The following is a 13780-nucleotide window of genomic DNA, read 5'->3' on the forward strand; positions in this document are numbered from 1 at the left end:
GCAAAGCTTCTGTAAGGCAAAGGACACTGTGGTTAGGACAAAACGGCAACCAACAGATTGGGAAAAGATCTTTACCAATCCTATAACAGATAGAGGCCTTATATCCAAAATATACAAAGAACTCAAGAAGTTAGACCGCAGGGAAACAAATAACCCTATTAAAAAATGGGGTTCAGAGCTAAACAAAGAATTCACAGCTGAGGAATGCCGAATGGCTGAGAAACACCTAAAGAAATGTTCAACATCTTTAGTCATAAGGGAAATGCAAATCAAAACAACCCTGAGATTTCACCTCACACCAGTGAGAATGGCTAAGATCAAAAACTCAGGTGACAGCAGATGCTGGCGAGGATGTGGAGAAAGAGGAACACTCCTCCATTGTTGGTGGGATTGCAGACTGGTAAAACCATTCTGGAAATCAGTCTGGAGGTTCCTCAGAAAATTGGACATTGAACTGCCTGAGGATCCAGCCATACCTCTCTTGGGCATATACCCAAAAGATGCCTCAACATATAAAAGAGACACGTGCTCCACTATGTTCATCGCAGCCTTATTTATAATAGCCAGAAACTGGAAAGAACCCAGATGCCCTTCAACAGAGGAATGGATACAGAAAATGTGGTACATCTACACAATGGAATATTACTCAGCTATCAAAAACAACGAGTTTATGAAATTTGTAGGCAAATGGTTGGAACTGGAAAATATCATCCTGAGTGAGCTAACCCACTCACAGAAAGACATACATGGTATGCACTCATTGATAAGTGGCTATTAGCCCAAATGCTTGAATTACCCTAGATCCCTAGAACAAAGGAAACTCAAGATGGATGATCAAAATGTGAATGCTTCACTCCTTCTTTAAATGAGGAAAAAGAATACCCTTGGCAGGGAAGGGAGAGGCAAAGATTAAAACAGAGACTGAAGGAACACCCATTCAGAGCCTGCCCCACAGGTGGCCCATACATATACAGCCACCCAATTAGACAAGATGGATGAAGCAAAGTAGTGCAGACCGACAGGAGCCGGATGTAGATCGCTCCTGAGAGACACAGCCAGAATACAGCAAATACAGAGGCGAATGCCAGCAGCAAACCACTGAACTGAGAATAGGTCCCCCGTTGAAGGAATCAGAGAAAGAACTGGAAGAGCTTGAAGGTGCTCGAGACCCCAAAAGTACAACAATGTCAAGCAACCAGAGCTTCCAGGGACTAAGCCACTACCTAAAGACTATACATGGACTGACCCTGGACTCTGTCCCCATAGGTAGCAATGAATATCCTAGTAAGAGCACCAGTGGAAGGGGAAGCCCTGGGTCCTGCTAAGACTGAATCCCCAGTGAACTAGACTATGCGGGGAGGGTGGCAATGGGGGGAGGTTTGGGAGGGGAACACCCATAAGGAAGGGGAGGGGGGAGGGTGATGTTTGTCCGGAAACCGGGAAAGGGAATAACACTTGAAATGTATATAAGAAATACTCAAGTTAATAAAATAAATAAATAAATAAATAAATGTAAAAAAAAAAAAAAAAAAAAGAACGACCTTTTCTAAAACACGGAAAAGAATTTAAAAACTATCTTGGGTCTCATTGACTGTGTGCTATTTACCATCAGTTTGGCTCTAGAATTTTACCCTTTTCATGTAACTGTCATATGTAAAACATGGACAGTTTCCACCCTGGGGAAAGAAAAAGAATTGGTAGCAACCTAACGAGAAGACCCGGTTCCACGAAGTCTCTCCACTTCAGTTATAGCTTCTTAAAGCCCTGAGCTGGTGCTTTGTCTTTGTGCTGGGGAGGGAATGCCTTCCCCGGAAGGCAGAGCAGCACTGAGTATGCACACGAGTCTCTCTTCTCGTGGCACAGTGGCCTCCTTTGCAGGACCATGCAGCTCCTGCTCTTTCTGCATCACCAATGGGGAATGGCCAGACAAGCATCCGGAACACAGTCATGGAACTGACACAACTTTGCTTCCCTAAAGAGGCCGTTCTTTTAGTTAAACCTAGTTTTATTCCACTTCCTGTACAAATATGGAAGCATGCATATATACTATACTACTAATACTTTTGCTTTGGCATGTAACAGTGTGTGAGAGGTTCTTGTTGATCACTTCCGTTTCACTAATGGCTGGATGGTCTGAATTTCTCCATTTTTATTTATGGTAGAGCATTGTGTATAGGTCAGAGGACAGCTTGCAGGAATAGGTCTTTGTCTCTCATATGTGGTAAATACCCATGACACCTTAGTTTTTCCATCAGATCAGTTTATGGTCATTTTTTTTTTGCCAAGCAAAGAAAATATTTTTACGTAATCATATATATATATTTTTCTTATATATAATATATATTTATAAATATATTTATATAGATATAGATTATTTCCTTTGTGTATGTTATGTTTTAGTAAATAGTTCTTAGATTCACTACTGCATGATTATGTAAGCATACATACTTTCTTATAGTTGGTTATTTAGGTAACTAATGAGTTATTGAGATAGGATCTCATTGTAGGCCCTGGCTGCTCTAGGACTTACATGTATCAGTCTGGCCTTCACCTCATAGATATTTGACTGTCTCTGCATCTGGAGCACAAGGATTAAAGTCACGAGCTATCATGCCCAGCTTACAGTGTGTTTATTATAATATTTTTAATATGGCTGTTATTTTGTAGACCAGTTTTAGGTTCCTGGCAATACTAAGTAGGAGCTGTGGAGCATTATCAAAGATATTCAAAACACAGAGTCCTTCCCCCATTATCAACATCCCACAGCAGAGTGGCACACTTGTTAGAAGTGAAGCATCTCCAGTGATAAGTCCTTGTCAGCCAAAGTCATGGTTACATTGAGAGTCTCCTTGGTGTCATTCTGCCATGCTCCGCATAGCATGCCTTTTCTGGAAAGTCACCGACGTGGAATCTTTTCACTGGCAGCCTTTACAGGTTGGATTCTCTGGCCTAGTCAAGAGCATTAGCTGTCTTCCATTTCTTTTCAAGGCTTGATAGCTCTTAAAGCATTGAATTAAAACCGGTCTCAATGTTCCATATGCAGTTTTTGTAAATAGTTACCGACTAAAGGACAATTGAATTGCTTCTTAGTGTTGGCAGTTACAGTTTTAAACATGTATCTTTGTGTAGATAGAAGTTTTCAGCTTCTTTAGGTAGTTTCTGGGTAGTCTGATGAGATTGCACTTAGTTTTGTAGAAAACCTCCCAAGCGTCTTCCAAAGCGTCTATGGTTTTGCATTCCTAGCTGCAATGAATAGGTTCCTCTTGCTCTGCGTTTTGCCACCAGTGATTCTGTGGTGTCATTTCATGGCAGGTATAATTTGTGTCACATCGGACGTGGAGCACCTGTTCAGATACTCAGCCTTTGCTGTTTCCTTAGTAATCTGTTAAGGCCTTTGGCTTTTTTTTTTTTTTTGAGTATTTGTTACTCCTCTTCCTCTCCCCCTCCTCCCCTTCCTCCTCCTCTTCCCTTCATGTGAATCTCCAATTACTGTAACATTTGTTTAAATACTTTTGTTCGTTTTATTATTATTATATATTATATATAATTTATTATTGCCATTATGAAAGATCAGTCATATATTTCTCTGTTTGCTTTTTCTTTGATCAACATTTGAATTCTGTAGCTTTAAAGGTGTTTTAAGTCAAGCGACGTAGTTTTCCAGCTTTGTCCTTCAGTGCTGTGTTGGCTCTCCCACATCGTTCCCTTCTCCATATACACAGTCAGCTGAAACTAGCAGGAGAACTTGTGGGGTTTCCCCTGGGTTGCATTGAATGCGTAGACCTAGAGGGAAGAACTGACAGCTTGAGGATGTGGAGCCGTCCGGCCCCCAGGCATGGGGGTCTCTGCAGTGATGCAGCTCTTTAAGTTCACTCACTGGGGTTTGGCGGTTTACATCACAAAGACCTTGAGCACACTTCGTTCCTAAATGTTTCACACTGGCGATGCTGATGCAAATGCTGTGTTTTAATTTGAAATTTTATTTTTATCGCTAGAACAAAGAGAAGCAGCTGCCTTGTGTGTGTTAACCTATGTGTGCAGCCTTACTGTGATCACTTCTCAGCTCTAGACTGATTTTATTTTCCTTCAATTTCTTACATAACTGATCATGTCATTTGTGAGTAAACAGTTTTCTTCCTTCTCAACTGAAACCTTTTATTACATTTTTAGTTTCTTAGCACACTGGCATAGGCTTTAGTGGGTCATCACAGTGGTGAAGATTTCTGTTTCTGGTTTCAGTAAGAAGAGTTCCAGTTTCACAGCCAAGTATGAGATAGCTATTTTCACAGACCTTCCTTATCAACTGGAGTTGAGGAAGTTTCCCTCAATTCCTATTTTAGTGAACCAGTTTTTTTGTTTTGTCTTGTTCTGTTTTGTTTCTAATTAAGAATGGATATCTTGGCTGGAGAGATGGCTCAGTGGTTAAAAGCACTGACTGCTCTTCCAGAGGTCCTGAGTTCAATTCCCAGCATCCACATGGTGGCTCACAACCATCTGTAATAAGATCTGATGCCCTCTTCTGGAGTGTCTGAAGACAGCTACAATGTATTCATATATATCAAATAAATAATATTTTTTAAAAAAGAATGGATGTATCGATTTCATGTGGCTTTCTTTTAGCCCATTGATAAAGGTGGGTTATATTTGTTGATTTTTCCCAGGTTGATAATTGAGTGTTGCACATAGAATAATACACGTTTGGTCAAAACACATTCTTACTTGATCTGTCCTCTAAATATTTTGTTCAACTTTTTTAATGAATATAGTAGTCTATAGTTTGTTAATGAATATAGTAGTCTATAGTTTTCCTATAATACTCCTGCCTAAGTTAGGTTATTGTAGGTTGCTGGTCTCACCAAAAGAGCTAGAAAATATTTCATCTGCTTTTCTCTTTTCAAAAAGATTGTATAGAATTTATTCTTTGTGCTAAGTGGAATTCACCAATCAACCCATCTAGGCATGATACTTACTTTAGAAGGTTACTAACTATTGGCTGAATTTCTTTAATCAGTTTAGGCCTAATCAGATTAATTTTTCTAATGTGATTTTTTTGCATGTAGTGTTTATCATGGAATCAGAATTTATCTGTTCATTTATATCACCAAAATTGTAGATCTAGAGTTTGTTCATAGTATTTCTTATTTGTTTTTGAGGATTATTTGTTCGTTTGCTTGCTTGCTTGCTTTTTGAAACAGGGTTTCCCTCTGTAGCCCTGGCCTTCCTGGAACTAGAAACCAGGCTGGCCCTGAACTCCGAGATCTGCCTGCCTCTGCCTCCTGAGTGATAGCATTAAAGGCCTATGCCACTCCACCCCTGTTTAGCCATAGTATTTCTTTTTTTTTTAAAGATTTATTTATTTGTTATATATGACTATATTGTAACTGTCTTCAAACACATCAGAAGAGGGCATCAGGTCTCATTACAGATGGTTGTGAGCCACCATGTGGTTGCTGGGAATTGAACTCAGGACCTCTGGAAGAGCAGTCAGTGTTCTTAACCACTGAGCCATCTCTCCAGCCCAGCCATAGTATTTCTTGATAGATATTCTTTCTCCCCCTCTTCACCTCCCTCTTTTCCCCCTCCCCCTTTTCCAGTGCAGAGAGAGAGAGAGAGAGAGAGAGAGAGAGAGAGAGAGAGAGAGAGAGAGAATTTGCCCCCCCTTCCCTTCTTCTTTGTATCCTTGTCCACTCCCCTTGGAGATAGAGTCTCCAGGTTGCTGGCCTGGAAAGCACAATGTAGACCAGGCTGGCCTCAAACCTATATATAGTATTTCTCTTTGTCCCCAAATGCTGGGATTGCAAGTGTGTACCTGGCTTGGTTGTTGGTTTTTACATCCATGAAGTCTGTACATCCTCTTTCATTTCTGATATTAGTAATTGGTGTCTTCTGTCTTTGGAGTTAACCTAGACTTGTTGATTTTAATGATTTTTTTTTCAACAAACCAGCTTTTGGTTTCATGAGTTTTCTTTTTTTTTTTTTCCCTATCTTTATTAAATTGGGTATTTCTTATTTACATTTCAAATGTTATTCCCTTTCCCGGTTTCCAGACCAACATCCCCCTAACTCCTCCCCTCCCTTCTCTATGGGTGTTCCCCATCCTCCCCCATGACTGCCCTCCCCCCAACAATCCTGTTCACTGGGGGTTCAGTCTTTGCAGGACCAAGGGCTTCCCCTTCCACTGATGCTCTTACTAGGCTATTCATTGCTATGAGGTTGGAGCCCAGGGTCAGTCCATGTATAGTCTTTGGGTAGAGGCTTAGTCCCTGGAAGCTCTGGTTGGTTGGTATTGTTGTTCATATGGGGTCACGAGCCCCTTCAAGCTCTTTCAGTCCTTTCTCTGATTCTTTATTGGTTTTCTATTTTTAGATTTGTTTACTTGTGTTCTAATTTTCATCATTATTTTTCTAATTTTGTATTTAATTTGTTCATTTTATGTATATGCATTTGTTTTCTAAAATGGGTGTTTAGGTTATTGATTTTTAGATTTTTATGTATTCAGTGTTATTTTTATAAGCAAGTCATATGTTTTACAAATTTTCATAAACTATTTTTATTTTCACGTAGTTCAAATATTAAAAGTCACTCTGAGATACTGTGCGTGGCTCATATATTATTAAGAAATGTGTTGTTGAATATTTCTAAGTATCATAGTATTTTCCAGCTTTTTCCAGTTATTTCCAATTTAATTGGATTGTGGATGAAGAGCAGATACTGTATGTTTTCTATACTTCTAACTTTGTTAAGGTTGATTTTGTGAGTAGTCTGCCTTGCTGAAAATCCATAGTCATTTCAGGTGGTTCTGTATTCTTCTAACACTGCACAGAGCAGCCCATAGATGTCAGACTTAGAGTTGATTGTTGTTTAGCTCAGCAATTTTCTGTGGTGTTCTGCCTTCTAGATCTGTCTGATTCTGATGGAGGACTGTTGAAGTTGCTAACTGGTCTGGATGTATGCATGTCTTTTTGCAGCCTTGTTAGTTTTGACTGACAGATGGAATCAATACTACACCCTTTCTTATCCTTGAAAATTCCCTCACTCTAATGTCCAAAGTGTCTAAAATTAATGTAGACTCATTTCCTTTCATTCATGGTGGTGGTGTTTATCTTTTCCTAAGCAACAAGTGCTGTTATATTTAAGGTGGGTTTTCTCACAATCTGTGCCTTTTAGCTTGTGCATATACATCTGTGTACTTCTCTCTGCCATCAAGCAGACACCCCTGTAACATACACATTGGGTTTTCTCTAACTGAATTTCCTTCTGACACTGTGTAAAGGTAGCACTTTAGACAGGTTGCAACTTCAGTTCTTAAAATTTCTACTTTAGGCCCACTTGCAAATATGAGGCCTCCAGAACATGGTAGTTGATAGGAATATTGAGATTCCTGTTGAGAGAATCAGTCTTCCCCAAGGGTGATCACATTACACTGAATGGGCTTAGCATGTTGTATTTGTATATTAAGGTGCGTGCGTGTGGTGGTGGGGTAAAGAAGCCATGATTTTGAGAGCAAGCAAGGGTGAGTGGTAAACATGGGAAGGATTAGAGGGGTAAAGGAGAAGAGAGAAATGATGTGATTATATTTTAATTTAAAACATTTTAAAAAGTGAATAAAATTAAACTGAGATTTCCACAACCCCCTCCTTAGGGTTTTATGACTTGCTATACTGGCTCTCAAAACTCAGAAATTACTTATACTAATTTATTATGAAGGCTACTTTTAAAAGTATTAGTAAGTAGCTCAAAGAAGAGGTATTAGGACGAAGTCTGGAAGGAGTCCAGGTCCAGGAGTCCCCTTCCTTGCGGGATTTTGGTGTGCTGCACTCCTGGCATGCATGAGTTCCTACCACCGCTTTGCTTAGTGCACCCTACTTGGCTTCCCAGAAGTTCTCAGCCCAGTCATTTTGGTCTTAATGCAGACTTCATTGCATAGGTGTGATTGCCAATGGGGTTTGTGAGGAAAACCTACAAGAGCATTCCCTTGAGAGATCTCTCTGAGTCTCTGTAGCCTGCTTTGATAAAGTGGTTATGAATCAGTAATCATGATTACAAACCAACATATATGTATCATAATGTCATGTAGTGCTTTATGTAAATGGCATGGTAACCACGAAACCCCAAATCTAGAAATATTAGAAACAAAGAAGGAGGAAATGAAACCTGTTCAAAACATTCTTTAAAATGGAAAAGTAAAGACAAGAAGAAACACAGAAGCTATAAGACAAGTAGAAAACAGTCGACCAATTGGCAATAGTAAATCCTTCCTCATCAGTAATTGAATGTAGGGAGCAGAAGAGTGACTCAGCAGTGAAGAGTGCTGTTTATTCTCGGAGGACTGGATTTGATTTCCTGCGTCCGTGTCATAGCCCACCACACTCCATGCCAGGGAGTCCGTGTTCTCCGCGGGCCTCGGTAGACAGGCATTGGCGCTCTCTGCTGTACTGCACAGTTCTCCGGGCTTTCCGAGATGACGTTTGCTGCTGCACAGTTATAGAGAACTCCAGGAAGGATAGGCTCGCTGCTGCTAAGCTCCCTGGCCCTCCACTCACTTGGCTCTTGCACCCACAGTGGCTCAACAGCCACTTGAGACTACCAGTGTTAGCTTTGTTCAGCGTTTTCCCATGGCTTCTTTCATCTGTTTCCTTTGGATACGTTTCATTTTTTATTTTCTTGTCTTGCTGGATTTGGATAAGACTTCTAGTAAAATGCTGAGTCCAGATGATAAGAAGGAAATATCTTCACCCTGGTTCTGCAGTCTTGGGGTCAGGTATTGTGTTTCTCACCATTAACTTGATGTTAACTCCAGGCTGTTTGGAATATTTTTTTCCTTTTACTTAATGTTGTGTTATTTGCTTGTTTGCTTTTGAGAATCCTCTAGCCTCAGCCTCCCAAGAGCAGGTATTGGCCAGTTTAGGAAATATTTTTTATTTTATTTATTTATTCTATGTGTATGAGTGTTTTTCTTGCATGTGTGTATGTGCACCATCTATGTACCTAATGCCTACAGAGGCCAGAAGAGAGGGTATCAGATGCCTGGGACTGGAGTGATAGACAACTGTGAGCTTCCGTGTGGGGCCTGGCCATAGACGTAGGTCCTCTGCAAAGCAGTAACTGCTCACCCACTGAGCCGTCCTTTCAGCCCACTGAAAATGCTCTTTTTAAAGTAAAGTTTCTACTTTGCTAAAAGTTCTTGCCATGATTATTGTAATATATTTTTTATTTATTTTTATGGTTATATCTTTATTGATGTTATTGAATATATTCATCAATTTCAAATGTTGGTCTAGCTTATACACCAGGATTTTTTTAAAATAAGGACTCCTCGTGTCGCCTCATCTGCCTGTGAGACCCACTCTGTAGAGCTGGCTTGCCTATGTCTCACAGACATCTGTCTGTCTCTGCTTCCCAAGAGCTGGGACTAAACGCATGCACCACCATAAGAGGAGGAAATGCTTTTACAGTCCTGATTTTAACTTTACATGGTTTATATATGTGTCTATGTATCATATGCAGAGATTCACACACTTAAGGTTCATCTGAGTCACTTACCAGTGTTTTAAAGCTGTGAAACCTTTTATGGAAAAGAAATTGATTTATAGTTATATGTGTTAATTGTAGCTCACTGAATCCATTTATTTTAATAAGTCATAAAACTCTAGGGAGAAACACTTTAAAAATCATAAATATTTTTAAGAAATGAGGAAATCAGTTTTGTTTAGTACATTAAAATTATTTTTAAAGGTTTTTTAAATTTAATAAACATCAGTTTTATATATTTATGGGGAATAGTGTGATATTTTTATATATAGTCAAATCATAAACTCATGATCAAATTATTCATGATCACATCATCACCCAAAACATTTACCATTTGCATTGAGAGCATAAAACACATAACTATTTTAAAGTATATAATAAATGGTTGCCGGGGTTGGGAATTTAGCTCAGTGGTAGAGCGCTTGCCTAGCAAGCGCAAGGCCCTGGGTTCAGTCCCCAGCTCTGAAAAAAAAAGAAAAAAAAATGGTTGCCAACTATAATTTTTTTCTGCTTTGGAATATCAGAAACTATTCTTGTTATTTAACTTGATATATCTGTTCGTGTCTGCTAACCAACTCTTCTCTTCCCATTCTCAGATCTTAAAAGTACACTGAAAACATTTTTTACTTAATTTAGCCATTATATAATATATAAAATATATTTACAAGTAATAAGCCATTCTCAATTATCTTTAGCATGATAGATGTTTGGAATTTACCTGTTGCCATCTAAGATGTTAATAAACTCAGAGTTTAAGAGAAGCTTTGGAATGCAAACGTTTTAATCTGACAATAAAAGAGGCTTTGAAAATAATTATCTTGAATTTCTAGGTTATCCTTTCTTATAACTTGACTCCCTTTTGAATATTTGAAAAGAAGAAATAGCAGAGGTTGAGTGCCAAGCATAATAAATGTTTGCTTAGTGTTATAATATGTGAGAGTTGATAGCCCCTCCTTTTTTTTTTTTTTTTTTTTTTTTCCTTCTCTGCAGTCCCAAAAGCTCCAGAGATTGACCCAGTGGAGTGTTTAGTAGCTGACAACTCTGTAACTGTAGCTTGGAGGATGCCAGAAGAAGATAATAAAATCGACCATTTCATAATGGAATATAGGAAAACGAACTTTGAAGGACTTCCACGTGTAAAAGACGAGCGATGTTGGGAAGTGATTGATAACATCAAGGGTACTGAATATACATTATCAGGTAACTCAACAGCATTTCATGAATCTAATCCTTAGAAAGTAAGTGGAAATAAGAAAAACAGTTTGTTATTTTAAATGATAAAATTAAGTTCTATTAACCAAACTGCTGCTTTTAGATATTTGTTATGTGAATGATTTTCTGTTAAAATATCAGTAAAAGTTTTAATTACTTAATATTTGCAACCTACTAAAATAGCGTATGTAAAGCAAATATAGAAGACTGTTATGGGAGCAACATTTCAGAGCAGTCTTTGTCCCCTGCTTTCCGTTCTTCTTTGTTTGTTTCTTTGTTTGTTTGTTTAGAGAGACTATTCCATGTAGCCCTGGCTGGCCTGGAGCTCACTAAGCATCACACCAATCTTGAACTCTGCCTTTGGAGTGCTAGCATTAGAGCAGTGCCACCACGCCCAGATAATCTTTAATTTTAATTTTTTGCCTAAGTAAAAGAACTATTTATTTTTCAGGTCTACTCAGACCTCCACATTTCAGGGATACCATAACCACCATTGTTTTCTCTGTCTTAATGCTTAGCTTCCCATTAGCACAGAACTGGGACTTTGCTAAGACTTTTTGTTTCTGCCTATTGAATGCTTTTTAGAAGCTATCTTAGTATAATGAGGTCTTTTGATGCTTTAAACAACAAAGTATTAGCAGAGCTTTTCAGTGTGTCCTGTACAGAGTGGGACACATGACGAGCTGTCCTGTCGAGCACTAGTTCCTTTCCTGGAGCAGGCAGGCATCCTGTGTAGTAGACAGAAGTACATGCAGCACACTACAGTTGGTCAGCATACCACGTACTCAATCCTGCATGGTTGGGAATGGTTTGTCGTTGTTACAGATGGAAACAGGTCAGTCAAGTTTTAAAGGTTTTATAGCTAGTAATATTTGGACTTAGAGCTTAGTCTAGGCATAACTGCACGGCTCCTGTCCGTCTCTGCTTTATTCCCTTCCATCTTCACGTAAAGTGGCATTTCATATAAGCACGCACTGGCTGGTTTTGTGTGTCAGTGTGGCATAAGCTAGAGAAGAAGAAGCATGATTTTAGGACATGTCTCCATGAGGTCAGCTGTGAGGCAGTTTCTCAGAGATAAATGGGGGAGGTCCCAGTCCACTCTGGGTGGTGCCACCTCTGGGCTGGTGGTCCAGGATTCTGGAAGAGGCAGGCTGAGCAAGCCGTGGGGAGCAAGCCAGTAAGCAGCACCCTCCATGGCCTCCACATCAGCTCCTGCCTCCAGGTTCCTGCCCCATTTGAGTTCCTGTCCTGACTTCCTTCAGTGATGAACAGCAGTATGGAAGTGTAAGCTGAATAAACCCTTTCCTCCCCGACTTGCTGTTTGGGCATGGCGTTTTGTTACAGCAATAAAAACCCTGACTAGGACAAACATACATTTCATACACATAAAAATTCATTAGTGCTACTTATTTTTCAAAAAAAAATGATGACTATGCTATTGTAAATTATGTTATCTCTTCCTTGAATGAAATACTACAGGTTTTGGTTATTGTTGTTGCTATTGCTGTCTTTGTTACTGGCTTCTTGTGATTTTATTATGTGTGTATGTATGTATGTCCGTCCGTCTATCTGTCTGTCCTTTGGAGATAGGCTCTTGCTTGTTAGCCCAGGTTAAATGGAACCAATGGTCCGCCTGTGCTGGCTTTCCAGGGCTGGTATCACAGGTGGCGCCACCACATCTAGAACAATGACCCCTCTAATGAAGCCTGAGACAGAGCTGTTTATTAATCGCCAGGTTGAAACGTTGGTAATTGTGTAAATTACTTATTTTGAAGAAAGTATTCTTATTTTCATGCATTACCTTTCATTTAACATAAATTTGTCCTCATCAAGTAAAGGGATTTCTAAGAAGGAAAAAAATGTCTGTTTGATGTACACTCACACTTTTGGGAAGGAATCCTTTACTTTTTATGATGAAAAACTTTCATTTTATTTCAGGCTTGAAATTTGATTCAAAGTATATGAATTTCAGAGTGAGAGCGCGTAACAAAGCTGTGGCTGGAGAGTACTCTGACCCAGTGACCCTAGAGACCAAAGGTAAGGCCATTAGTGCCGCCATTAGTGGTTCAGCAGACAGAACTTCCCTTCAGAAGTTTCTCGAGACTTTGTCAGAGTCGTGCCATGTGTAGTTGGACTCCTTCCCTACCATCTACCTCTGGCCCTTGCAATGTAGGAAATGAAAGGCAGGGAAGTAAGACCAGAGAAGTAGTGATTTTCCTTCAATTCCTCCCTTATAGAGGTGAGAGGACAGCATGGAGGAGTCACTTCTCCACTTGGGGATCCCAGAGGTGAGACTCAGGTCAGCAGCCTTGGGCAGCTGCTGCCCTTACCTGCCACCCCCACCGTCTCACCGTCCTCTGAATGTTGACTTCACATTTAGGTTAGTAAATACATATGCACTGCTGAAGTTTGTCAAAGAATTCATTGAGAAACAGCAACAAAGGAGTTCTTTCTATTTTCCCCGTTTTCTCCCAGTTATTATTGTCTCTACAGTTTATTAATAATTACAGAGCACTCATGGTTTTTTGGTCATTAAGATCACCTTGAGAGACCACTGCTATTTTATACTGATAACCATATGCAAATGAAAGGAGGAAAGTTGAAGTATGTTATTCAGACCTAGATCTGCCCGGGATGAGTATTAGACTCTAGTTCCAGGTTCTAGAGCAGCCTTTATTGTAGGCTTCTCACCCAAGTTCTCTTCTCTAAGAGTTCAGATTTATGAACGTCGCCTCTTGTATTCAGAAGAATGTTTAGGTATTTACCAATTGAAAGCTATTCTGCTAGATTCCCTCCCACTCACAAGGCGATAGTTGTCTGAGTTTGCTTCCTGAATTAGGCTTTCCGCATTCCACTGACTTCTAGTTTATTTCTTATGCATTTAATTAGAGACACATGCTAGAAATTTGCTAAGATCCATAATGATAACGTAAACATATATCAGAAGAGAACTTAAGTAAGCTCTGGAACTTCACCCTAGTCCCTGTGTACGGTAGGCAAGTGCTTGAGCATTCAAGGCCTGTGAGTTTTTGATGAA

General features: G+C 39.6%; 1 protein-coding gene across 8 annotated transcripts in view; it reads left to right on the top strand.

Annotated features, from left to right (window-relative positions):
* Fsd1l (fibronectin type III and SPRY domain containing 1-like) overlaps window positions 1-13780 on the top strand; it is a 77728-nt gene that overhangs the window by 36791 nt on the left and 27157 nt on the right. For 7 of the 8 annotated variants that reach the window (XM_063261284.1, XM_008763722.4, XM_008763723.4 and 4 more), the window contains 2 exons: window positions 10522-10731; window positions 12682-12780. In XM_063261284.1, coding sequence (XP_063117354.1) covers window positions 10522-10731; window positions 12682-12780 — 309 coding nt within the window. Of the gene's footprint in view, window positions 1-5640; window positions 8762-10521; window positions 10732-12681; window positions 12781-13780 lie in introns of those variants that run through there. The other variant, XM_039111027.2, reaches the window with a different exon arrangement.

The sequence above is a fragment of the Rattus norvegicus genome, chromosome 5, assembly GCF_036323735.1.
Source record: "Rattus norvegicus strain BN/NHsdMcwi chromosome 5, GRCr8, whole genome shotgun sequence".
NCBI lineage: Eukaryota > Metazoa > Chordata > Mammalia > Rodentia > Muridae > Rattus > Rattus norvegicus.